This window comes from Vipera berus (genome assembly GCF_964194415.1).
Source record: "Vipera berus genome assembly, chromosome: 2".
NCBI lineage: Eukaryota > Metazoa > Chordata > Lepidosauria > Squamata > Viperidae > Vipera > Vipera berus.
In genome coordinates this window covers 264,005,979-264,033,976 of record NC_138203.1, presented here as the reverse complement: position 1 = coordinate 264,033,976, position 27,998 = coordinate 264,005,979, and the positions used below count along the sequence as shown (strand labels likewise).

The 27,998-nt window shown below is 43.4% G+C and overlaps 2 protein-coding genes across 2 annotated transcripts in view; both read right to left on the bottom strand.

The window, feature by feature from the left end:
• TADA3 (transcriptional adaptor 3) overlaps positions 1-27,998 on the bottom strand; it is a 701,258-nt gene that overhangs the window by 300,541 nt on the left and 372,719 nt on the right. The gene's annotated exons all lie outside the window — the stretch shown is intronic.
• LHFPL4 (LHFPL tetraspan subfamily member 4) overlaps positions 17,585-27,998 on the bottom strand; it is a gene marked incomplete at its 3' end in the record, with an annotated part of 56,719 nt that continues 46,305 nt past the window's right edge. The window contains exons 2-3 of the mRNA XM_081319086.1: positions 20,019-20,255; positions 17,585-17,709 (exon numbers count right to left, since the gene is read on the bottom strand). Of these exons, the coding sequence (XP_081175212.1) occupies positions 17,585-17,709; positions 20,019-20,255 (362 nt within the window). The remainder of the gene's footprint in view (positions 17,710-20,018; positions 20,256-27,998) is intronic.

The following is a 27,998-nucleotide window of genomic DNA, read 5'->3' as shown; positions in this document are numbered from 1 at the left end:
GTGCAATCAGCCCAGGTTCGAATCTCAGAAGGGTATGGCTGACTGATGAAAACTAATAAGTTTGAAATGCATATCAGTCTCCCTTAATTCTTTGTTAGCAATTTAAAATTTACATATATATAAAGTTCAGTTTCAATCCATAGCTCGGTTCTCGGCTGCACAGGCCTTCCAGAAAGGCCTCTGATGGCAAAATGCAGGCCAGAACTCCATTCTCAGCTGAAGAATGAAGCTGCTCCTTTGGACGCAGAAGAAGTAGGCTGGCTGGGCAGGTCTGTCGGTGCCAGAGTTGAGTGGAAAAGCCACCCTCGAAAATAAGACCTGGTGCCTCTTGGAGGTAATAAAGAAAATAAAGAATTAAGACCGGGTCTTATTTTGGGGGAAACACAGTATTGTCCTCAGAGTTGAGCTAACTGCATAGTTTCGGCTAGAAAAACAAAATCAAGTTATAGTAGCTTTTGATTAGTTCATATTTGTGATTGGCAAAAGCAGGTTCCTCTCTTCCACTGCAAGAACTTGTCATTAATACACCTAGCTACAGGTGATCGTCAACTTATGACCATTCAAAGTTACAATAGCCCCGCCCCTGAAAGGGACACATTTTGATATCCTGATTTCCTCCCCCCCCCCCATTTTGCCATTCACATTTCATTTTGTCCAGTGGTGGGATTCAAATATGTGAACAACAGGTTCTCTGTGTGGATGCTGCTTCCGGAAGTCCATTCCTGGACAACAAAAAATTAGCTATCGGTTCTGCCGAACTGGTGCAAACTGGCTGAATCCCACCACTGGTTTTGTCCCTCCTTTTGCATCCTCTCTTTTAATGATTCTATTTCTTCATTTCTTTTATATTATGTAATTTTTGTCCCGCAGCAAGTTGGCTAGTGTGAATTATACCGGGGCGAGTTGACCAGGGCGAGTCCTCTTAGACCCAACCCTGGTGGCTAGAATGTAGTATTGCAAGCATTGCACAGTCCTGGAGTTCGATCCTGACGGAGCTCAAGATTGACTCAGCCTTCCATCTTTCCAAGGTTGGTAAAATGAGGACTCAGATGATTGGGTACAATGTACTGACGTTATAAACCGCCCAGAGAGTGCTGTAAAGCAGCATATACTGTATCTCCAAGTGCTATTGCTATTGCTAAATTCCCAGAATTGAGATATACTCTTAAAGTGTTATGTAGGCTGCATATATTATCAGAAGAGAGAACCAGTGCTGGGTATGGTCCCGTTCTGTGGGCAAGAGGTGATGCATTGCATCAAACATGGCAGCATAACCACCCAAAGCAGATTTTCAGCACTGATGCTCCTTTTTTGGAAGCACTGGAACACCTACAAGATGGTGAGCTCCATGGGGAAGATTGCAACGTAACTTTACATAAGCTTAAATCTAAAAGTATCATGGCTGTGGGTGTATGGGTGTGTGTGTGTCCTGATATCAATTTGACTTATAACCTGAGTTAAATCTAGTTATTCCACATGTAATACGGTGTCGGAGGGAGGGGGAGGGATATATTCCGCTTTTTCCATTTGAAGTTTTCAAATCTCCAAGATCAAATCACCCATTAAGTAAATACAGCGCTGACAACTCCAGTCAAAACCTATTGCTGAAAATACAGCAGTAGGTTTGCAAAAGCCCCGAAGTTGGAAGGAATACAAAAAAGGGTTTTTTTTGAAAGAAGGATCTTTAAAGAGGCATCCTCTCTTTAAAAACAAAACAAAAAAAACCACAGCCCAAGGATCACTAAGCTTCCTTAGAAGTTATCATGTGAGGACTGGGTGGGTGGAGAGAACTGGAGTGAGGTAAGAGATACTCTGGAGGATGGCTCAGTAAAGAGAGGCTACTGCAGTGGGAAGGAGGGATTTTTCTTGTAATTCCCCCTTACTCATCTTCAGTGAAGTTTGGGTTGGTTCACCTGCCAGCCTTCCCCTTGCCTGCGGTGATACCATTCTCCTCCTAACATACTTGTAACTGGACCTTCTGCCTTGGTTCCAGCATTCAGCTGCTTTGCTTTCCTCCTCTGTGCCTCTGCAGGAGAGCGAAGTGTTGAGAATATTCAATACACCTGCTGCCCTGCGCTTGCCACTAGTATGTGCCCTTGGCACCGGCAGCATCATGATCAACTATCTCCATAGTTACGCTGACAGGGTTGCTATAGAGACAGCGGGAGAAAGCCAGTGGCAGGCACCGGCTCAAGGTGTATCACCGAGTCACCATGGTGAACGGTGGCAGAAGCATCCCTGAGAGGGGAAGAATAGGAGGTAATGAGTAACCAAAGGGGGGTGATTTTTGATAGAAGCAGAGGCTGGGTGATCTAAAAAGTAATCCAGAGAGAAATCCATGCTGGGACGTTTAGGGAAGTGGCTTATTGTTCCCCTGCATTTTAGGAAGAAGAGACCAGACATGACCAACAGCAGCAGAGCGTTCTGCACATGTCAATGAGTTGACACTGCATCCCTCCAGATTAGAGACATGTATCTCTGAGAGAGGTGCAGGTTACAACAAAGCTTTTTTCCTGATGAGGCTAGTCTACTACATACCTTATTTTAAACACCTTGGTTTTTGCATATGCTTGTGTATACATGTCTAGCATGGAGAACGTTTGGAACTGTTGGCCTGAATGCTGAATTGATGGTGTAGAGTTTGGTGTCCCTCAGTCTACCTCTTCTTTCTGCAGGTCACCACGTAGCACCAGGGAATTATGCTGGCTGTGGCCTTTGCGCACTAAAATTCTCATACTGAGAAGATTTTTCAGTTTGCAAAAAGCTCCATAAGGCTCACGTCTGATGGGAGTGCAACTTCCATATTCTTCAGGCAGGTTGTGAGCCAACTCACTTGCTTTTAGAAAGTTGCAATAATAATTATTTCCATGCCTACTTGTGTATACTTACAAGAGAAAACCTCTTGTGAGGGTACTGTTGCTTATTGAATGCAACGAATCACGCCTCCTGTTAATTCTGCCCCCACCCCTCTTTTCTGCACCTGTGCCATTGTTACGGTCTCATCTTTATTAAAGGTCACCTTGTTCCTCGGGATATGGATTTGCAGGCTTTAAATTTCCAAATTTCAATTTCAATCTTAGCAGTCAAGGCTTGGGAAGCCTGTAGACAGGCTACAAGTACAATCAACTACCTCATAGGTACTACTGAGTTGTATACACTGGTTGCATGGGCAGCCATACATTTTTGAGATGGATCAGTCAGAATCCTAAATGCCTTACAAGAGCATTATTAAAGTGACAATTCTGCTTCTGATTCTATAGGTTGTGTGATAAGGAATTTGTGGTACCTTTTTGAAGAGCTGAGCATGCTGGGATCTTTAATATTTTCATTGGACTGTCCACCTTGATATAAGAACGTTCTTGTTAAACAGTGATTTCCTTCAATTTGAGCTTGGCTGTTATTGATGTCATACATGCATCCATGAATATTTTTTGGCAGCTGTATAGGATTTATTTTCTCTTGTTTTTTTCAACCTTGGTACTCTTGGCATTTTTTTTGCAGATCTCCATCAAAGTGCTGTCCAAGACCAACTGTTGCCTAGACATGGGCAATCAGATTCTGTCATCCATTGAGATACCTTCCTGATTCACCACTGCTAATTCAATCTCATCAATTTGCATACGAAGTTAGATTTGTTTGCGCTTTTCACTTGTGTACCCTGAGACACATTTGCTCTGTCAATATCCATATTCCCATTTTTAAAAAGCCTTCACAGTTTTCCAGTGTTTTTTAAACCACTCTAAGTAAGATGATTCAGCAAATCTCACATATCCTACTCCAGATTATATACTCTAATGCAGACATGTCAAACACAAGGCCCGGGGGCTGGATCCGGCCCATGAAGTGGTTTCATGTGGCCCGCGAAGCCATCCTGGAAACAGTGAGGGAACAGCCCCCACTGCCTTGGCCCTGGTCCAGAGACCCTCCTTCTGCCAGAGACCCTCAGGTTTGTCCCACTCCTGCCCAGGCCCCCATAGGCACCCTTGATGCGAACGATGTAGAGCTGGCCACGCCCACCCAGTAGGCCATATGCACTTTGGCCATGCCCACCCAGTAGGCCACGCCCACCCAGGCCACACCCACCCGGCCCCCTGAGGGCAACCGCAATGTTGATGCGGCCCTCAGTGAAATTGAGTTTGACACCCCTGTTCTAATGTCAAAAAGCACAAGTTCTAATTTACCTCCTTTAGGGGGTCCCTTCGTATATATCTCAGTTTTGAGATCTGTTCTTATTCTTTGCTTTCTGTTCTTTATCTAGCTGACAGTCCTTGAAATAAGGTTTCTTACTGTATGATTGCCTGAGCTGCATGGGGTTTGTGGAGAGGCAAGGGACTTGGAATAAAACTTGGGGTTCAGGATTGCGTTACAGAGTGTTTACCAGATCCCTCCTATTTCAATATTTTTGACACTTTTAAAAAGTAAGTTATTGAGGCAAGAATTCCCTTCCAGAAGCCATACTAGCAGCTTACCTCTAACAAATGTTCTCCTCAGGATTTGAGTTCCACTCGCAGGAAGATGTAATGCGTAATATATGCATATGTATTGCAGGCATAGCCTTTCACTTCTCATTCATCATGGTGGTTTCATCAGGCTAATAAAACTTGTGAAGAACTGAGGCATATGGCTGCTTCTTCTTGGAATCCCTGCCTTAATTGTAATTCACAGCATCTCATCGTTACCGCATGAATGAATTTTCTATGCAGAATCATTTGGAAGTGAAGCAACCCACTAGGCTGGGGGCATCTGCTTGCCTGTTTAATGCATAGCCACAAGTTTAATGACGGCAAAGTCTAAAGTTGTGGACTAGGTGCTGAAGGTAGAGACACTTACCTACAGCAGAATGAACCGGTTGAGTCCTCCTTGTGTGGTAGCTGTGTATGGAATATTCTTGGCTGTGCCTTTTCAAAGAGAGTATTTCAACCTGTGATCAAGAACATGTTTATTTCATGCAGTTCTGGAGTTGAAAGGGACTGTTGGGTCCAGTCTGTTCTCAAGATGAAATCCAAATTAAAGCATTAACTAATTCTCCAGCCTACGCTGGAAGACAATAATAGAAGGGACCCTACCCCCTCTCTGAGGAATTAAGTTGCTTTGTTTTTACTTTTGATTTTTTTTTCTAATTTTTTTCCTAGTATTCAACTGGAAACTGGCTTCAACTTAGATCAGTGATGGCGAACCTTTTAGAGACCGAGTGCCCAAACTGCAACCCAAAACCACTTATGTATTGTCGGGTGCCGGGTGGGCATGGCCCATTGGGTGGGCATGGCCCATTGAGTGGGCATGGCTGCAGTGGTAAAGGCAGACTGGGTGGGACTAAAAAGTTCAATTGATCCCAACTTTGCGAGATCTTTTTTTTCCCTGCGAGAAGTTGAAATTTGACAGATTGATTGAACCTTTTTTTTTTTGCACATGGCGGAGGAGGCCTAAAGTGAAAAGGTTTTATGAAACACAGCTGAATGCCTAGGACTGGGGCAACGGTGCGCGTGCTCACGGAGAGGGCTCTGTGTGCCACCTGTGGCACTCGTGTCATAGGTTCGCCACCACGGACTTAAATCCATCGGTGTTCTACACTCTGGAGAGCAGATCCCACCCTCATTTTATGCAAATATTCTTTCAGATATTTGAAGAGGACACTGCTCTCATATTCCCCTCAGCCATCTTTGCTCAAAGCTAAGGAGCCCTCAAGTGATCTCTTTCTATGACTTCACTTCTAATCCTCTCATTAGTCCTCTTCTCTGAACACGATCCAATGTCTAGGGATCTTTCATAAACTACTGTAGTGGACTGACTGAAAGGCTTTGCGGAAGCCTGGCCAGTGAGAGGTGTGAGTGTAGATTGGGGAAAGGGAAGAAAAGGAGAAGGAGAAAGGGTGGTGGGTGGTGGTGGTTGTCGCTGTTGAGGAGAGACCAGGTGAAGCTGGATTGGAGTTGTAGGTGATTCCTCTCCTTTGGAGTAGTGGGAAGGAGAGGAAGAGAGAAAGAGAGAGTGGGGTTTTATTGCTTTCTTTTGCAAGGGGATATCCCCAGCAAGGGGAAGAGAGAGAGTGAGAGTGAGGAAGTTGCCTGGGATGCTGAACCAAGGTTTTAACTAGAAAGGAAAAAAAGGGGGGGGGATTTGGCATAGAGACCTGGGACGATGGGTCCTGACAGAAGGGAAGGTGAGCTGTTACCGTTTCGGAGACCAGCGGCCATCCAAACGTTGATCACTACCACCTGTGCATGCTGTAAACATTGTGGGGAGTTGCCCTGGCAGAGTGAGCGGTGACCGCAGGGTGTTGATTATCTCCACTCGTGGTTTCTGCTGCTGCTTGGAGCCGGGGAGTTCTTTCCACACACCCCTCTCTTGTTTTCTCAAACGACTGCTAATGGACTATTGACTATTATTGCTACGGCTGCCTGAGGCTGTTAAATACTGTTGCGCACTGACTGCCGTGGTTAGGGGTCAGTCACCTTTGTTCCTGCAAACCAGGGGTAGGCAACCTTGGCTCTTTTATGACTCGTGGACTTCAACTCCCAGAATTCCTGAGCCAGCTGGGAGTTGAAGTCCATGAATCATAAAAGAGCCAAGGTTGCCTACCCCTGCTGCAAACCTCCCTCTGACAATGAGACCTTGCCATCTCTCCATGCTGAAACTGGACATTCTGTCAAGGCCTTGAGAGCTCAGCCGTTGAGCGGGACTACAGGGGGAGGGTTAGGAGGGCCTGTGCTTTGGCGGCTGTCGAGGTGGGTAACGCTATACTACTATGCCCAGAACCGGAACACAGAACTCAAGATGAGGTCTGACTAAAGTAGAATACAGATAGTCCTTGATTTACAATCACAGTTAGTATCAGGAAATTTGTTGTTGAGTAGTGCGGTTGTTCGGTGCGGCATCACTTGAATGCACCAGATTTTGCAACTTTTTTTTTGCCACGGTCGTTAAGTGAGACATCACATGATTGTGACTTGTGATCTTCCTGTAGGCTTCTCCACTGGCTTTGCCTGTTGGAAGCCAGCTGAGAAGATTGCAAATGGGGATGACATGGCTGCAGGACACTGTCGCAAGTGCGAGCAGGTTACCAAGTGCCAAGATCACAATCCAATAACCTCAGGGGTGTTATAAGTGGATCATCAGTGCAAGGACCAGTTACATTTAATGTAATCTACATTTTTCAGTGTGGTTGGAACTTGGAAAGAATGGTCACCAAACAAAAGCTAGTAAGTGCGGAATGACCTGTAAACAGTTGACAGTTATTTTGCATGATTCGGGCCTTATGTGTGATTGATTTTATCTGAAATTGCTTCTTTAGGCAACCTCATCACAATGTTGGCTCATATCATCGTATCAAATTGCTACTTCCGAGATTTTTTCCTTCCAAGTATCATTATTAAGCGTGGTATCTCCCAATCTATACCGATGGGTTTGGATTTTTTGTTTGCAAAGGACTCTGTGTTAAATTTTATTTCTGTTACTTTTTAGAGCATTCCTCTACGTATCAAGACTGGAGTACTAATCGCTCCAATCAAGGTTGAAGATTTGATGAGCATTCACTATTCATGCTCGTCCCGTTGCAGTTTCTAAGATGTGCATTTACATGCATTTTCGTGTGTGTGTGCGCACGTAGGCACAAAAAATACCCTATTCTAAGTTATCCTTGTCAATCCAGCTGCTCAGTGCACAAAAGGTATCAAGGTTTTCCACTCCCAGAGGAGAAGGCAAAATGATCTTGATCTGATCAGATTCTGGTCCGATTCAATCCAACTTGAATTTTATGTTTTCCGGTTAAAGTTTTGTGAAATACTGTATCAAACTTTTTTTTTGGTACTAAAATACAGATATATATTACAGCTACTGTATTTTCTTTCTCCACCCATCTACCCATTTCCATTAATAGCAATGCCATTTCTCCAGCACATGCCGTAGAACATACCTTCATGTGCACCATGTCTTTCCTTCTTCTCCCTCCCCCTCTCCCTCCCCCATCCTCCTGCCCCCCCTCCCAACCCAGTGCAGGATCATCTTTTTCTGATGGTTCACACAATGCTAAATAGCCTTGCAGCTTGTGGAGTTGCAGACTAAAGCCGCTTCCTTGTTCCCAACCGCTAAAGCCTTTACTAAGGTATTTATCTTTTTTTCTAGAATAAATAATAAGAAAGTGGGAGCTGAGATCTGTGAATACAACAGAATATGCGTGTCAGGGCCCCGCAAGGGAGAAAAGCCTTTAATCTGGTTTATTTAAAGGTTGTTTTTTTTTCTTTTCCTCTTGGCAATGATTCCCTTATTCAAGGAGAACTGAGGCCAGTGCAGCTAAATAATTTGAGGTCATGGACTTGATGTTCTCGTGGCAACAGCTGGGTCGAATGGCAATGTGTACTACAATACACTGAGAGATATGGTAAGCTGGCACAACCGTGTGTGTGTGTGTGTGTGTGTGTATGTGTGTGTGTGCGTGTGTGTGTGTGTTTGTAAGTCCACCAATTAATCCAGCTGAATGTTGCTATGGGCTTCAACTCTTAAGATATACACTTCATCGCATTTACCGGCCTTTGATCAGTTAGCTTTGAATGAATGACTCCCACGTTTTGGCTTTCCTTGCTCATCTTTCCTCTCATCTTGGAATTTGGCTGGGGATTTGGAGAGGAAGGTATACTCCAAAAAAGGGTCTTTCCCCCCCCCAGGACTTCAGTGAACCTACAAATTCCTTTGGAACATTCGAGTTACATCACCATACTTGATGGCTGGTTATCAAGTAGCGGCAGTCACATTCATGGACAGCTTCTTGGTAACCTCACTGTGTTATGCTTTGGCAGAAACAATAATATGACCAGGCTACAGTCATGTCTGTAAATCTCCTCCATTTGGTTATGGTTTATCACACTTTACTGTTTTACCCGCAGGGTAAAGCTAGACATGCTCTTAATTGCGGTACTTAACAGTTAAAAGCAATGCTTTGTGTGAATCCGGTCAGAAACCTAATGCTGGGCAGAAAGGCAGGGAGATAACTTTTTAATCCAGTGTCTTTTCCCTGATGAAAACCACTTTCCTGAAGTGATTTACCCAGTGGTCGGGAACTTTTCTTTCTGGAAAGAAAAAAGTAGCAACTTGGGAGAGAACTCATCAAGACCAACCCCCCTTCAGATGTCACCATCTTGATTCAAATAGCCACCTAATCTTGCTATTAATAGTGGCCAGAGATCTGCCATGGCTTCTTTTTGTGTCTTCAAAATCTGTAATGATGCACACACACAGACCCCTTTGCACACACATCCCATCCCCATCTCACAGGTTCCTTTGTGCACTTGACTCTAGTACAACCAGGTTCTAAGCAAGCTTCTCACCTGGGAACATCATTCCACTTGCTCAGGGTCAGCTTGGTCAGTAACAGGGCTGGACATCCCACCAACACAGCAGAAAGGAAAGCAAATGCTCTGCTATGTGACTTTGACAGCCATAGGGGTGCTATTAGGCTATTGTGCCCCTGACACCAGAAATTCTTAGCTCATCTCTGCATTCCCTTCTGCTGCTGTTGTTATTGTTGTTGTTTTGTGACCCAAACTTCTTTTCTTCTCCCTCTCTCCTCTCTGCCTTCTGGACAACCATTTGACTGGGATGGTATAAGGTCTCCTGCAGGGGTTTGGACTAGAAGACCTCTGAGGTCCCTTTCAGCCCTATGATTCTAAGTACCTGCTTCTAGAGCTTTTGGCACTCTTTAGACCCTTGGTTGTCTTGGCTGTGAAAAAAAAAGCTCTTCTTGGAACCATTGTCAAGATTACTATTGCTTGTTTCATGGTCATAGTATCTTTAGAGTATCAGTACACTATATGCTGCCGGGAAGTGTGAGCAAGAGGGGCTTGACAGGCAAAAATTGCACGTGTCTCTATGACTCCAACTTGGATCATACTCCTACTCTGGAAATCTCTCTGATAAGTGGCTTGAGGCCTAGTTTGTATGGGAACAAACTAGGTCCACTAATCTGGGACAAAATGGCTACTTCTGAGGAAGCCTCTCAGAATACAGAGGGATTGTGAGGGATTAGCTGCTACCCTGCTGCCTGGGGAGAGGCACAACTGTTGAAACATTTAGGATGGTACAGTTCTGTCTTAGATCTTCAATGATACTGTTGAGACTGTGAGAAGGGGTGGTGGCTGGATTTTGGGGCGGAGGAGTCAGTTTCTTAGCTCACTTTTGTCTCTTAGAATGCTCAGCCCAGCCCAGCCCAGCCCAGAGGCATAGCTGGCACCACAGCATAGCCCATTTCCTCTCTTCACTCATGGTCGCCCAGGCCCCCATGTTGCTCTTACTCAGAGGGATGAAGCACCACAGGTTTGAGAGAAGCAGCATTTGGCACAAGCCTCACACCTGAGCTGCCATCCTAGCCAGCCAGATGCCAACAGGTGACATCCCTCACCTTAGCCCAATCTTTGGCTTCTTTCATATGTCCAGCATGGTTCTAGCCAAGAATTACATTCAGTGTCCAAGAACTCGTCTTGCAGGCTGACAGTGGAGAGGGCCCCATAGTGAGCAGAGGAGTACCAGCGGATCAGACCTCTCTCTATTCCACCCACCCCCCACCCCCCACTCTGTCTTGTAGACATCAAGGTGCGGCTGTATTACCTGGGCAGAATGATTTGAAACACAAAAGTTCTGGTGGCTGGAATCCCCCGGGAGAAAGGGACCTGGGCTCACCGTACCCTGTTCAGAGACAATTTCATGTACACCTAAAAGTATCAAATGGGCCAGCCTTGAGCACGGCATGATATTGAACGGCCGCAAGGATGAGCAAAGTGGGGGGGGGGCAGAAAGTTAAAAAAGGGAACGGATGCGGCAAAGAGATGCCCTGGTAGTTTGTGACAACAGCAGCAGCAGCAGCAACAGCAGCAACGTCTTGGCACCAGGTCTGGCATCGTGAGGAGGAGGATGGCCTTGAGGAACCTGCTGGATGCTTCTCCCAGAAAGGAGGAACTCTTGAAAAGGAAGTATTAAAAATCTCAGGGACGTTGTTCCTTTTTTTTTTTGAGCATACAGTTGGAATCTGCACGTTTCCTTCCCTCAGAAGCAGGAAAGGCAGGTTGGGGAAGCCAATCAGCAGAGGGAATACGAGTCAAAGCTGGCAGATCGTGAGAGATGACCATGTCTCTGGAAAACGGCACGCAGGTGAGATCGGCGAATTCGGACACCGTGGAGTGGGGCAGGGTTCCCTCCCCCTGGTTGGCAGCCGCAAAAGAAAGGCCATGAGGGAGATGAGGAGGAAAGGATGAGAGTCCAGGTACCAGTGAAAGGGGCTTCCTGCCTCTTCTACATTATATCCTCTGTGAAGAAGAAAACATGCGTCAGTAAAAAAAAATGCTTCCTGCAAAACTGCACAATTGTGTTGGGTGGCGGGCAGTTCAGTGTGTATAAACTGCACAGAGGTAAGGAAAAGCAGGGATCACAAATCTATCATAACCTAACCCTAATTGCCGGATTTCAAACATTGTGGTACCGCAGTGTGTAAATTAAAAAAAAATATATGTGCAAAGTTTGTGAGGTTTTCCTTCTGGCCATTATACAAAGGGGACAGGAAGCTGGAACTATAGTCCTCTCTTGCTTTAAGGCAGGGGTCTTCAAACGTTGCCCTTTTATGACTTGTGGACTTCAACTCCCAGAATTCCTCAGCCAGAGTGCCTGGCTGAGGAATTCTGGGAGTTGAAGTCCACAAGTCATAAAAGGGCCAAGTTTGAGGACCCCTGTTTTCAGGTTTTCTTTTCATTGGGCCTTTCAAGTTTATTATTTGGGGTGCTGGGGCTGTTACTCTTTGTGTCCCAGCAGGATTTTGGAAAGCAAATTATGCAAAGAGAAGTGGTTTCTCTGTCCACCAGCAGACTAACTCTCTCAAAACAAACATGTGAAAGAAGAAGCAAGACAAGTTAAAAAAATGGGTTGGATCCTGACAGGGTTTGAGAAAAAAAATCCAGCAAACCCCCTGCCCCATGTACCCCTATGGGAGACGCAATTGGTCTGTGGCTTGTGGCTGTTATTGATGCCTCCATTGTAAGCTCTCCTCCTTCCTGTCACATGACCCAGAGCAGAGAGTATGCAGCCACTCTATGCTTCTCAGTGTACATGTACATGTACGGTTGCAACGTGAGGGGAAACAGAAATACAGAAGTGGCCCATAAGCATCATTCCTGAATAGACCATCACAGATGGACACATGCACATGCATACAACATATATGCACATTCCCTGATTGGACATTGGGATGAATTTTTCTCTCTCTCTCTCTCACTCTCTCTCTCTCTCACACACACACACATAAAGGTGCAACTTATTGCTTCATTAGACCAAAGATAATACAGACTCCTACGGCCACTGCTGGCAAAGGAATTGGTAAGACTTCCAGAAGCTATCGTATGCGTGAGTTCATTCTCTTCTTTTTAACGAAACTGAAATTAATAATGTTATTCTGTGCCTGCAATCAGATTCATTGACTATGCATGGCCCTGGAGACTGTAAACTCCAATCACAAGGAAGGGGAAACTGCCTCTTGGGCCCTGAAAACGAGTCTCTTCCTGCAATCTTAGCTGCAGGTTGATGTTGCATTCCCACCCGTTCAGACTAGGAAGCTCTCCTGTCCTGGAGTCACTCCCACTCGGATGAAAGAAGGGTACAGGTAGTCCTTGGCTTAGGGCCACGACGGAGCCCAAAATTTCTGTTGCTAAGCAAGAAGTTTGTTAAGTGAATTTTGCCCCCATTTTATGACATTTCCCGCCACAGTTGTTAGGTGAATCACTGCAGTTGTTAAGTTATTAACATGGGCGTGAGATGAATCTGGCTTCTCCACTCACTTTGCCTGCCAAAAGGTTGCAAAAGGTGATCACATGACCCCGGGACACTGCAACCGTCCTAAATATGAGTCAGCTGCCCAGCGTCTGAGTTTTGATCACATGACCGTGGGGATGCTGCATTGGTCATAAGTGTGAAAAATGGTCATAGGTCATAAGTGATGCAACTTGGAACGGTCACTAAATGAACTGCTGTAAGTTGAGGACTACCTGTACTGCATCCTGCAGAAAGGACTGTCTGTGCTCTGTTTAATTATTTACAATTATGCATGCAACATGCAGGATGATCTTTGCAACACACTACAGAATCTGTGAATATTGTGCAGTGGGTTGGCTGGAGAGGTTTTAAATCTTGAGGACCAGGCTGGAGAACGTGGATTTATTCCATGGGTACACCACAGGGACCAGAAAGCTATTAAAGAACTCTAAGGGTCCTCATTGAGAAATCTAAAAAAATGACTGTATTATCCTCCTAATTTTTCCAAAGCATAATAACCAAATATTGGAGTAGTTTGGCAAGCAAATGGTCCCTTAGCAGGCTGGATGAGTTTGTTTGTTTCTTGGCTGATTTTCTCCTGATCTCTCAGGAGGAGAGTGAGGGGTTAATAGCAGAGTAGATTTGACACTCAGCCTTGGCAGAGGAGAAGTGACCAAGATGTTCTATGAGTCAGAGATTCTTAGCCAAGGAGGACAGAAGAACACCAACTCAAGGCTCTTGAGGATGATATAAATGAAATATTCAGGACTGTTATTGTGTAGGAGATTTTTCTGTAAGCATGCCCAAGGAAAGAAACAATGACCAAAACATGACCTCCCCCATATTCTGAAGACATTAGGCTGGCCATAATTTTGAGAATTATCTCAGGAGGAAGCATTGGGATCGGGGAATGGCTCCATGAAGACCCCATTTATTGTATTTATAGACCCAGGATTGGTTGAATAAAGATGAATGTTCCTATATATGTAACAAAACTTTTCCCCAAAAAAGAGGAATGAGGTAGACAAGAGCGCTTGATAACATAAATGTGGGTACGTACATTTCCTCTCTCTGCACCCCAATCCTCTTCCTCCCCCAAAGGGATTTGATCAACTACAACACAATATCCTCCTAACACAATTACATACTAATGAACAAGGACAAGACAAAACTAGAATAGGCTCCTAGAAACACAGCTAGCAAACACCAGACGTCGGTGAGGCCAACACCAGCACAGAGAACTTACCGCAGTGCCAACAAAATCTGTTGAAAATATTAAAAAAGAAAGTTAGGATTGTGGTGCAGGTTGCCCAAATTTCCTAACACTCTCTTGGGCCTGGCTATGCCTACTTTTATTCAGATGATTGCAAGTGGATTCTAAGTAGGCTAGAAGTACGCGATGAATGTTGCACGTGACCTGAAGATCCAGGGTGGCATCCTGGATCGTTTGGTGCCAATTCTGTTCAATCAAATCCGAAATAGTAAAGAACTGTGGTGACGCAGTGGTTAGAATGCAATATTGCAGGCTAACTCTGCCCACTGCCAGCAGTTCGATCCTGACCGGCTCAAGGTTGACTTAGCCTTCCATCCTTCCGAAGTTGGGAAAATGAGGACCTAGATTGTTGGGGGCAAAATGCTGACTCTGTGAACCACTTAGAAAGGGCTGTAAACCACTATGAAGTAGTGTATAAGTCTAAGTGCTATTGCTAATTATTCAGAAGCAAGAGCTGTGCTTTTAATGGGATGTGCTTCTTCGCAAATGTCTTTGAAGACCACAGGATCTCATTTAGTTTAATGTTCTCTTAATGTGCTATTGAATGAGGACTGTTTTTCATCTAGAATTTGAGTAGAGACCCTGAATTGTCCTTAAAGTCCTTGAAAATGAGGCCATGTTTCTCTCTTCACAGCAACAACCCACCATTCCTTCATTAATCCTTTTGCCATTTTGTTCTTCTAAAACTGATGCTTTCTTTTTTTTGTAAAGGAGCCTATGAAGCTCTCTCCACCATGACTGCCTAAAATTTAATACAGATGGACTAGACAGAATCGCCAGCTCTTCAGTGGGCTGTTTTAGGTGTGAATTTAACAGTAATTTAATCTGGAGTAGTGATTTTTTGCAAAGCATAGGAATAATCACGGCTGTCAACTAACTGCAGAAGGCAATGGTTGAAAACCTGCCAGTCGACATCATGCTATTTTAGTTGGAGGGGGGGGAAGTGGCATTTGTGGAAGTTTCTAAAAAAAGATCAGCAGCATGGCTAGGACATGGGTTTATCCTTTGGATGGGGACTTACAAGTAAGTGTCTTGCTGTTTATGGGGTCTCTGGCACCATCTGGGTCTCCATTCCTGACCTTTGAACAGAGAGAGCACAAATAGCTTCACCCTGAAAAGGTGACAGTATTTGGACCTAGAATTAAAAGTGGGCGGGGACAAATGTGATGTGGTATATAAAATCATGCCTTGGGTAAACAGGGAAGTTTTTCTTCCTTCCTCTGATAAAATGTAAGAATCTGGGGCCCTGCTGGAGATAGTGTGGGCAGATTCAGGATGAACAGAAGGAAATCCTTCTTGACAAAGTTGCTATGGAATATAAGCTATGGAATAGGCGACTATAAGAGGCGGTGATGGCCACCGCCATCACAAATTCATGGAGGATCAGATTTCTTGTGACTTATTTTTTTTAACCGTACAGGTAACCTTTGACTTACAACCATTCTTTTAACAACTGTTTGAAGTCATGAAGGCACTGAAAAAGTGACTTACAACAGATCCTTATGCTTAAAACCTTTGCAGCTTTCCTCATGGTCACATAACCAGTATTTGGGTGCTGGGCAACCAGCATTCATTTATGATGGTTCCAGCATCCCAGGGTCACATGATTGCCCTTTGTGACCTTTCCAAGAGGCTTCCCAACAAGCAAAGTCAACAGGAGAAGCCAGATTCCCTTAATGACTGTGTCAAAAAAGGTCGTAAAATCAGGCATGATTCCTTTAGCAACCATATCACTTCGTAGAAGAAGTTCTAACCCAGAGGTCTTCAAACTTGGCCCTTTTATGACTTGTGGACTTCAACTCCCAGAATTCCTCAGCCAGGCTAGCTGAGGAATTCTGGGAGTTGAAGTCCACAAGTCATAAAAGGGCCAAGTTTGAAGACCCCTGTTCTAATCCCAATAGTGGTTGTAAGTCAAGGACTTACCACAATTGAGCCCAAAATTTCCATTGCTAAGCCAGAAAGTTAAGTGAGTTTTGCCCCCTTTTATGACCTTTTTGTCACAGTTATTAAACAAATCACTGCAGTTGTTAAGTGAATCATGCAGTCAATAAGTGAATCTGGCTTCCCTCATTGACTTTGCTTGGCTGAAGCTGGCTGGGAAGGTTACAAATGGTGATCCGAAGACCCTGGGACACTGCAATTGTCATAAATACATGCCAGTTGCCAAGTGCCTGAATTTTAATCCCATAATCATGGGGATGCTGCCATGTTCAGAAGTGTAAAAACTGGTCATGAGTCATTCTTTTTCAGGGCCGTTGTGACTTTGAATAGTCGCTAAATGAATAGTCAAGGACTTGCCTGTATTTAAAGAAGCTGTCCTTAAATAACAGCTGTTAGGAAGTGTCCAGTAGGAATTGGCTTCTTGTCCCAGTCATGTCATGATTATAAGCTTACAAAATAGAATGTATGGTTAGTACAACCAGTTAGTAAATGCATAACAATGAATACTGGTATAGACCAGGGGTAGGCAACCTTGGCTCTTTTATGACTCGTGGACTTCAACTCCCAGAATTCCTGAGCCAGCCATGCTGAGGGGAAAGTGAGAGGTTTCCAAGCTTAGCCATGCTGGCTCAGGAATTCTGGGAGTTGAAGTCCACGAGTCATCAAAGAGCCAAGGTTGCCTATCCCTGACAAGGCTTTTGACCTGTAATGCCTCAGATGGACTGCATAGACCAGGGGTAGGCAACCTTGGCTCTTTTATGACTCGTGGACTTCAACTCCCAGAATTCCTGAGCCAGCATGGCTAAGCTTGGGAACCTCTCACTTTCCCCTCAGCATGGCTGGCTCAGGAATTCTGGGAGTTGAAGTCCACGAGTCATAAAAGAGCCAAGGTTGCCTACCCCTGGCATAGACTATCTCTGGCTGTCTTTCCACATATGAATGGAAAGGGGATTGGCTTGGTTTTTTTTTGTTTGTTTGTATTTTCCCATCATTATTTCTTGCTGTTTCAGCATTTGGTTCTTGCTGGCAAGTCTGCCTTTCCTTAATACAAACAGATGGAGCAAACCCAGAGTCCAGGAGGTTTACTCTGATTAATTAAATTTCCAATTAGGCACCTTTGATTCTCTGGCTTTCCTCTAAGGTTTGGCAGGATCAGGAGAAGCACAAGCAAAGGCAGGCAGTGTCTACGTTTCCTTTGAGGCAGAAAACAGGACTGACCTAATGTCACCTAGGCAGCTTCAAATGCTTAATGGGCATTTGAATCTGGACTTGTCTATTCATTATCTAACATTTTTATCTTTTCCTCCAAGTGAGATACAGCTTTCAGCACAAGAAAAGAAAAGAGAAAAGAAGTTTCTATTTTCCATTGTTTTTCTAATCATTAAAACCACAACGTCGTAAGTGCATCTTTTTCCTCTTCATGAAAAAAAAAGTCTAGAAACGGTTTCCATCCAATAAATGTAGATGAAGTATTGCTCTTTTTCCAATCAAATAAGTCAATTTAACCATCCCTGTCAGCTCCATCTACTTTACTACTTTACTATACTAAAAAAGAAAAGAAAAGACGCGCAGGGGATGTGATTTTATCTTTTATCTCACAGGAGAATCCTTGTTTTTCGTGATAGCAGGGACGGTGCAGCAGACGTTGCTGGGTTTACCAAAACGTACAACTTGGTTGTCAAAATGATTCATTTGGAAGGGGGTGTGGAGAAAGTCTGTGCAATAAACTGGATAGGGCTGTGATACTTAAAATCTTGGGTTGAAGCCCTAAATGGCTGAGAACCTGACTATCTGCCGAACAGCCTCTGCCTGTATGAAGACGGCCAGTGATTCAGTACAGCAAGCCAGACTCTTCGGAAGAGGCTAATGCTGGCAGAAGATTGACCCTGCAGAACGGCCTTCTCTTATCTGGCTTCCCAACCATAGATGAGTATTTAGGAGGTCAGCTTGGCCGTGAAATTAATGGCTCACTAAGAGGCGCAGGGGCTCAGTGACTTAATGAGGCTGGAGATGGTTTCAGCTCCAGCAGTTCAAGCCCAAGCACTGCGTAGCGTAACAGGGTGAGCTCCTGTTACTCGCCTCAGCTTCTGTCCACCTAACAGTTTCAAAGCATTGTTGTTGTTGTTAGTTGCGAAGTCGTGTCCGACCCATCGCGACCCTATGGACAATGTTCCTCCAGGCCTTCCTGTCCTCTACCATCTTCTGGAGTCCATTTAAGCTTCAAAGCATGTTCTATGCCAATTATATATATACATACTGTATTATATATACGTTATATATATATACACATATACATATACATATACATATACAGATACAGATAGATAGATAGATAGATAGATAGATAGATAGATAGATAGATAGATAGATAGATAGATAGATATCCAGAGAGAGAGAGAGAGAGAGAGAGAGAGAGAGAGAGAGAGAGAGAGAGAGAGAGAGAGAGAGAGAGAGAGAGAGAGAGAGAGAGAGAGAGAGAGAGAGAGAGAGAGAGAGAGAGAGAGAGAGAAGTAGATATATATGGATGGGGAGAGAGAGATGAATAGATAAATAAAGATGGATAAAGAGATAGAGATAGAGAGATATATAGATGGATATATGACTGCACAGCGCAAGAACATTCTCAGTGGGCAGGGCAGGCAGGGAGAAGCAGAGCAGTAAAATTCAAATGGATGTCAGCACAATAGAAACAGGATTGATGCAGCCTATTGTGGGTGGGCAGGAGATGGACAGACCTATGACACATTGTTTGTCCAAATTGTTAGCTTCCCAAAGACTATAAAGATGAGCGTTCCCAGTTCCTGGCTTATACTTTGACAACGTCAGCAGCCACTGACGAAAACCTAGTTTCCAATAAAGTTTTTAGTCTCGGAGATCAGCGGTCTTAGTAGTTCTCTATCATATATATATATATTACACAAATATGAGCTGCCCCTGCTGTGGCTACTGCCTGTAGATGGCCTTGGGTTAGGCTGAAACAGGAAATAAGATTTGTCCCGTGCTTGGGACCTAAGCAAGTGCATTCTAAATACTTAACAAACATTTAACACACACACACACACACATATATATGTGTGTGTGTGTGTGTGTGTTTATATGTATGTATATATATGTGTGTATATATATATGTGTGTATGTATATGTGTGTGTATGTATATGTATGTGTATATATATATATATATATATATATATATATATATATATATATATATATATATATATATATATATATATATATATATGAGAGAGAGATGGATGGATAGCTCTCTCTCTATATATATATAGAGAGAGCACACCTCGGGAAGCCCACAAGTGTGTCCTCTAACAGGGCTGTTACCTTGGCAAGCCAAACTACTACTCTGCAATAGCATTATGGTCTCCCTGGCTACTGTAAAATATCCATACACTAACAACAACAACAATAACAATAAGCTCACTCTGCTCTTGCTGATTTTACTTGACTGTGTATTTCAATTATATTCATTCTGTTTTGTTTTAAATTTTATATTTGTTGTTGTTGTAAGCCGCTTAGAGCCTTGGAACAAACAGAAAGATGGGTCGTAAATGCAATAATAAAGGAAAGTGCTATAACCTCCAAATAGTTAGTTTCCCCCCCCTTTTTTTTTTGCAAACTGAAGATTGGCTGGGGGGAAAAAATTCCATTCAAACTTCAGGAATGAAGGAACCAGTGGGAAGCGCTCTGGTATCCTGAATCAATGTCATCCTCTATTCATGCCTGCTGAAGCCTCAACGCTTTTCCCAAAGTAAAATCTGAATGTGCAGAATTCTGACATTGTAGCCTACTACTGAGTTAAATGCTGTAATTTCAGGCAACTTTCTAAGCCTTTCACACCTCGAGACACGCTTTTCTGCATTAAACGTGAAGGCAGCCTACAATAGTTACTCCAATATTCGAGATGATGATTGCCGCTTCCCAGCCTCGGCCACATGCAGAATGGACAAGGGTGTGTGTGTAACTTTGTCTCTGTGTGTTTGTGCATGCAAAAGCAGAGAGAGCACTCACCTTTGTTCTCTGTTTTGAGCTCCTCGTGAAGCAGGTCGTTCTGCCGGTTGCCGAGGACGAAGGCCAGGAAGGAGAGGATAAGGGCATTCAAGATGCCAATGATGGCTAAGATATAAGCCCAGCGCACAGAGCAGTCACCCAGCGAATACTTCCCCGTCTTCTCCCCGCACATGTCCCTGACGGTCTCTGAGTCCCAGCCATCTGGGAATATCATGCAGCCCAGCACCAGGCAGAGAGCTGGACAAAGAAAAGAGGAAGGTTAAGCAGGCCGTGCTCACATCAGCTGATTGCAGATGGAAGGGAGTCTCGTGCGGCATCCCTAAATAAAAACCAAAGTCTGTGCTTAAAGGAGTTCTGCCCCTTCTCCCTCCAGCACCGAGGATATTACCTAGTGAGGTAATAAAATGTCTACAAGCCAACAAGCAAGCTCAGAGAGCGACAACAGAAAACCACTTGCGGATTTCCACAATTCGATCCTGAGCTATAAATATTCTCTTGTATTGAAAGAGATTTTTTATTCCCCAAGGATTCCATGGTGCATATACAATGCATTCTCCTAGCAAACGTGACATGTATTCAGTTCATGTTGTCATGGGGTGGTGGTGATGGGTATAGTACAATATTCATTTCCCCTTCATCCCAGCCTCCTCTCCCTCAACCCATTGGCTTTCAAGGTCCCGGACCATAACAGATATCGCTCTCAGCCAGCATAACCAACTAGTACGAAATCTGAAGAGTTGCAGTGTGCCTCATCTGAAGGTCACAGAGTTACCTCAAGCGTCCCTCCCATGTTTCAAAGTTTGCCTTTAAATTAATAAAATTTAAATTTAAATTTAAATTTAAATTTAAATTTAAATTTAAATTTAAATTTAAATATAATAATAATAATAATAATAATAATAATAATAATAATAATAATAATAATAATAATAATAATTATTATTATTATTATTATTATTATTATTATTATTATTATTATTATTAGACGAGAAAGAACTGGAGAAGATAACAAAATACAAAGACCTACAAATAGAAAGAGAAAGACTGTGGCAAAGGCAAGCAAGGGTAGTACCAATAGTAATAGGCTCCTTGGGTGCAATCCCAAAACAACTGGAGCACCACGTGAACACCATTGGCATTGACAAATTCACCATTAGTCAATTGCAAAAGGCAGCCTTACTAGGAACTGTTTCCATCCTGCGACGATATCTGTAATACCATCAAACATCCACATCTGCCTATCCCAGGTCCTTGGTGAGGACTCGATAGGTAGACAAAAATGCCAAATCCAGTCTGAACATCTGGCTGACTGTGCGATTAATAATAATAATAATAATAATAATAATAATAATAATAATAATAATAATAATAATAATAATAATAATAATAATAATAATATAACAACAACAACAACAACAGCTAATTGTCAAAAGCACCACCAGTCAATTGTACATCTTAAAGTTACCAAGGTTGAGAAACACTGTTTTACATCACTGCAACTGAGGCATCACTACTCATTTCCCCACACAACTGGCAACTACTCATATGCCTTTACACACCCCAACGTCCTAGTGAATCCTGGCCATAAGACTGGCCTCCTGTCCTGCCCAGGGAAGGGAGGAGAGATTGGTTGGTAATTCATTTGGAGGGCCCTTGACCCGAAGGCTCCTTGCTCCTCAGTCTGTTCTAGTTCAAAAAGGATACACAATTCCCCCCTCCTCCCTTCCTTCCCATTTGACAAAGGGCGTGAACAGCTTCTTCAGAAACCAAAAGGAAGCTGCTAAGATCAGGCCACCAACAAATCAGTTCGGCAGCTCCTGGTCAGCCTGATCAATATTTCTTTCTGTCAGGGCCTCCTCTGAAGCTCCGCTGCTCTTGGGGATTTGATGGTGGAGTTACTTGGAGTTTCTCTGCAGATCCTCCGCCTGTTTATGTGGCCCTCAGAAATCAGCCCCTTTCCTGCTGACCTGGGAGTTGAAATTAATTGTGTGTGTGTGTGTGTGTGTGTGTGTGTGTGTGTGTGTGTGTGTGTGTGTGTGAGAGAGAGAGAGAGAGAGAGAGAGAGAGAGAGAGAGAGAGAGAGAGAGAGAGTAAAAGAGAATGCCAGTAAAAGAGAAATGCCACAATGAAACCCATCAGTGGTGCACCATGGGAAAAGGGGGCTGTCACAAAGATCCCTGAAATTTACAGTGAGTATCAGTGGGGATATTAATCTCATAGAAGACATGGCATTCCACAAGACTGATATTCTCTTTTCAAAATCACAAAAAATAAGAAGAAATGGGTTCCACTGATTTAGTAGTCTTTGACAGTCACAGAAAAATTCGCCATGGACAGGCAGAACCCAGTGTCCAGATGGGGGGCAGAGGTCCCACAGCGGTTCCACCAGACCCACTGGAGTTCAGCAGAAGATCCAGACTGACTTTCTGGGACCAAGAAGCTTTTAACACCTTCTCTCTCTCAATTCCATCCTTCGGCATCTCCCCAGGACAGTGAATTATAGAATAAACAAGACAATCGGTAACCAGTTGGTTCATCCTTCTGGATGCTATTTCTTTACTAGTTTCCTTCATGTCTTCAACAGTGACAGAGCATCTAATGCACTGCCTTCGCTGGAAAAGTTCTTAAAAATCATGGGAAATATTCAGATACATATCTGCCTGGAAAAGCAACCCTTGTTGAACTGTATAGCACAATCCAACATCAGGAGTTGACCACAGGGAATGCTTTATTGGTATCTTGTATTATGTCATAAAATGTTTTACAATAATTTTTATCGTAAAATGTTTTATTAAAAAATCCAACTCTATAAGAGTCATGGGTCCCAGATTTTGGTTGCATTCTTTAAGTTAATCCATTTGAAATGCTTTGGTTCAAAAATAGTTGCCCTACAATGCACCCCTTTGCCCAGTTGAATGTTACACACAGACAGTTTTAACAGAAAATAACAGAGTTGGAAGGGACCTTGGAGGTCATCTAGTCCAACCCCCTGCTCAGGCAGGAAACCCTATACCATTTCAGACAAATAGTTGTCCAGTCTTCTTTAAAACTTCCAGTGTTGGAGCACCCACAACCTCTGGAGGCAGGTTGTTTAACTGTTCTAACTGTTCTATATTATAAAATCACATTTATTCAGCATGTTGCAATGTTTTCCCCATAGGTTATCCCTGGTTCTCCTACTACCAACCTCCTACCAGAAGCACAAGATGCAATTATCACCAAAGTACTGTAGAAAGTTTTGTGTGCAGCCATACCAACACAACGATACCAATTCATTCTTTGAATTGTTCTTTGAATCTTTTCGTTCATAATTATACCTTATAGCTTTACTCCCCCCCTCCCATCTTCACTTCTTCATTCAGATTACACACAGACTTGCTTACGCTTGAGTTTTATTGATTATTCATGGCTAAATCAAACACACATTTATCTTCTGTATATGCTGTCAAATGTGTCCTATTTATTTGAAGACCCCTGCAGTAGGATAAACTAAAATACTGACTACAAAACACTTAAAGGGTGACCCCATATCCTGCCTCACTGAGGCCTTCAAAATAACAGTTAACCACATGGGTTAATTGCCGGATGGTTGCTTAAGCAGGGAAGCTGGCTAACGGCTCCCAGCTCCTCAGACAACACGTCTCCAGCGCTGCCATTGGCTGCCTCTAGGGTGGCAATAGGTTGCTTTAAATCTATTGGCCGCCGCCTAGAGGCCAGGGTATAAATTGCTGCATTCACAGCCCTGTTCCTCAGTTCAGATCCTGCAAGCAATAAACAATGACCTTTGCTGAACTCACTCGCCTCGTCTTGTCATTGAAGCGACGAACCCAGTACCTAACACAAGCCAACTCTGCGGAGCAAACTGACTCTGGAGTGGGTCAACCGGGAAGGGCCAGCCAGAGAATTCCGAGTCAACCAGACTCACTTGAACTTAAAGACACTGGTCTACCCAGCCCGGCGGGCAAGCTGGTAGACCAGGAAGTGGCTGGGTCCCCCAGGCGCTCCACAAGGGTTCACAAGCCTCCTGCATATCTACAAGATTTTGTTCTGAAATAAGGAAACTATAATGTTGTCTGTATCATTATTGTGCTGCTAGCTAGGAAGCATCTGTTTATTGCTTGCAGGGTTGTCTGAGGAGTGGGAGCCGTTAGCCAGCTTCCCTGCTTAAACAACCTTCCAGCAATTCACCCACCTGTTGTTCCCTTAACAAGACAAAGCCCAATACATTACACCCCTCCCCCCTAGAATGTACAAACATTATAATAACAAAAGGAAAATGGTTACAGCAATACAAGTTTACAAAGGTACAACAATAGTGTGCATTCTGTGCAATTACACATTTTAACTCCTGGCTAATACAGATGCTTCATAGCTAGCAGAAGAATAATGATACAGACAACATTATAGCTTCATTATTTCAGAACGAAACCTTTTAGATATGCAGGAGGCTTGTGAACCCTTGTGGAACGCCTGGGGGACCCAGCCACTTCCTGGTCTACCAGCTTGCCTGCCTGGCTGGGTAGACCAGTGTCTTTAAGTTCAATGTACAAGACAATATCCCCTAGCTGTTGGAAGTATTCCGAAGAATTAGGTACTTATTTTCATGTTTGGTGGTCCTGTAATAAGACACAAAAGTATTGGCAAAGGATTCAGATATGGTTAGAAGAAATATCAGGATGGAGTGTAGATTATACACCAGAATTTTTCCTACTAGGCATAACAACAGAGAAGCACACCAAAGAAGAGTTATATATAATGATACACATCATCACAGCAGCGAGAATGACGTTCGCCCAGAAATGGAAAAACAGTGAAATACCAGATGAGAGTGAAGTGATAAATAAAATTTGGGCGTGCGCAGAAATGGACAAGTTAACTTTGGAAATTAAAAATAAAGACCAGTCAGATTACTACAAAATTTGGAATAAGTTTTTACTCATGGTGGGAACAGAAAGGAAGGTCACAACAGAAACACACAGGATGCTGATTTGACATATTACTAGAATAAGGTGGTTGATAAGATTGAATATTCTATAACTGTATATAAATGATATGTACATAAAGTGTATATGTGTATATAAAACACAAAAATGATGTAAGACAAGAAGGACTGTCAGACCGTTAACACCTTATCCAAAGTTTTAAATAATAAAATTTGCTATAAAAAAAAGAAAATATTTAACCAGTAAGAATCTTCTGAATATTGTGGGGAAAACAAATTTAAATGAGAATTTTAAACAGGATCTTCTAGGAGAAGGCAATCAAGATGACCAGTTAGAAAAGAAGCTTTACATCAGTGTGGTTATTCTCTGCAGAAATATTAGGGGGGAAAAATGTCTGTATTTAATTGTTATGGATCCAAATAATAAGAATGGTATTAATTCAAGGTTGGCAAAAGAGAACGTTTCTGGAAGAAAAGAAAATCAAGCAAAGCTATTAAATGGACTATAGAATTATAGGGGGGGAAAAACATATGCAGAGAGTGGAAGAGTTGTTTTTTGCGTAGAACGAACGTTTTCAGAAATTTGGACAGTTCAGCCCACAAAATTACAGGACTAGAATTAGTTCTCCCTATAAGAACTGTTTCTCTCCAGCATCTGTCCTTAGATCACCAAGCCTGGCTAGACCCAGAGGCCCCTTCAGCTTATCTGCCTCCTGCTATTTAAACTTACAAGAGCCCATGACCCTTTTCTAAAGCCTGTGCTGGGAACCAGGGAGGCTTGGGGAAATAATCTGATTTTCAGCTGCCATTTAATGAAAGCGCTACATCTTAAAGGGAGACAGAGCAGATAAAGAGGCAGTGATGGCTCCCCCTCTATTGGAGTTGAGGTTAATTTACTTAAACTCCTCGTCATGGTTTGACTAACCTCCTCAGCAAGGAGACACAACAATTTACACTTGATTTGCAATAATGGATTATCCATGGGTGCTGTTCAACAGCAACTCAGTTTGACATGTGTCTATCCTGTTCTGTTTTTTTTGTGTGCTTTTTTTAAAAAAAAATAGACAGGGGGAAAGTGACTTTTGAGCAATCTGGTCAAGTTTTCTGAATGTTTAACCTGTGATATAAATCAGGACTTTTCAACCTTTTCACCCATTGTACCACTTTTAGGATATGGCAACATCCGAGTACCACCAGTCGCCTAGCAAGGTGTCAAAAACTTGATAACCAAAAAAAAGAGGAAAAAAGTGATGAAGTACAGGTAGTCCTCGACTTACAGCAATTCGCTTAGTGACTGTTCAAAGTAACAATGGCACTGAAAAAAGTGCCCCCCAAGCCACAGCCGAGCAAGCCACAGCCGAGCTCTTCGTCCTGTCCGAGGTTTTCATTCTTGTGAGCATTTCTGTTGAGGATTGACAGTGGGGGAGGGCGGTGTTTGATTTTTATTCCCCTCCCCCACTGGGTGGTTGCAGCAGGTTTGGGTCACTTCACATGACCCTGGGACACTGTGACCATCATAAATATGAATCAGTTGCCAAACATCTGAATGTAAATCACAAGACCCTGGAGATGCTGCAACATTCCAGCTGATCAGCGCTTCTTCTGGGCTCAGCAGAAGTGCCAGGATCAGCACTGAGCTCCAGTTGGAGCCTGGTGCTGATCCTGGCGCTTCCACTGAGCTCTGATAGTCCGAAGAAGCACTGATCCTGGCGCTTCCACTGAGCCCTGATAATCCTGCAGCTCCAGCCGTCTCTCACTCAGGCTTGTGGGGTGCTGCCACCGGTTCAGCTCATTCCGCCCCGCTACCACTTTTCTAGGATGGCTGCGTACCACCTGCCAGGTGCCAATGTACCACAGGTGGTACCCGTACCACTGGTTGAAAAGCCCTGATATAAATTTCTAGGCATTATTTCCCCCTTTTACTTTTCATTTTACAATATATATGGGATTTGTATAATCTTAATTTAAGCTATCCTGTTTCTAAATAGTTGTATAGTAAGAAAAGAAATTAAAAGACGCTTGCTCCTGAGGAGGAAAGCCATGGCAAATCTAGACAGCACACTAAAAAGCAGAGACATCACCCTGCCAACAAAAGTGCGTATAGTCAAGGCTGTGGTCTTCCCAGTTGCAATGTATGGCAGTGAAAGTTGGACCATAAGAAAGGCTGAGCGCCAAAGAATTGAGGCCTTTGAACTATGGTGCTGGAGAAGACTCCTGCGAGTCCCTTGGACTGCAAGGCGATCAAACCGGTCAGTCCTAGAGGAGATCAACCCTGACTGCTCTTTAGAAGGCCAGATCCTGAAGCTAAAACTCAAATACTTTGGCCACCTAATGAGAAGGAAGGACTCACTGGAGAAGAGCCTCATGCTGGGAAAGGTTGAGGGCAAGAGAAGAAAGGGACGACAGAGAATGAGGTGGCTGGATGGAGTCACTGAAGCAGTAGGTGTGAGCTTAAATTGACTCCAGAAGATGGTAGAGGACAGGAAGGCCTGGAGGAATGTTGTCCATAGGGTCGCGATGGGTCGGACACGACTTCGCAGCTAACAACAACAACAAGAAGAAAAGATGAATTTGATATTTGCTTTTTGTTGGTTGAAATCTTAGGTTTGTATCGCTATTACAATTATCTAACAAAGGCTAAGCCTATGTCAATAAAGAACTCTGGGTAAGGATTTGAACTTCTGTTGCCGATCTTATATACAAGTATGAAAATATTTGTGCTGGAAAACTTTGCTCTGTTCAACCCCTTTTGCCCTCTTTAGTTTGACTTCTTGATGACTCCCCTTGGAGTACTGAAGTGTCTCTCCATGCCTCTTTTGGTCCTCCTTGGCGCATTATTTTTGTTCTTTTCTTGTGTGTTCCTTCTCAAGATTAGTTCTTAATGGTTTGGGTGGGAGTGGGAGTAAAGAAAATATATTCATATTCTCTGAGAGGTTATGTCCAGCAAAGTTGTCCTTAAAAGCACGTTCAAAGTTTCTTTTCAATATGAGGTAAGACTCAGCATGCAGAACAGAAACACTGTTCCATTCTGAGACAGC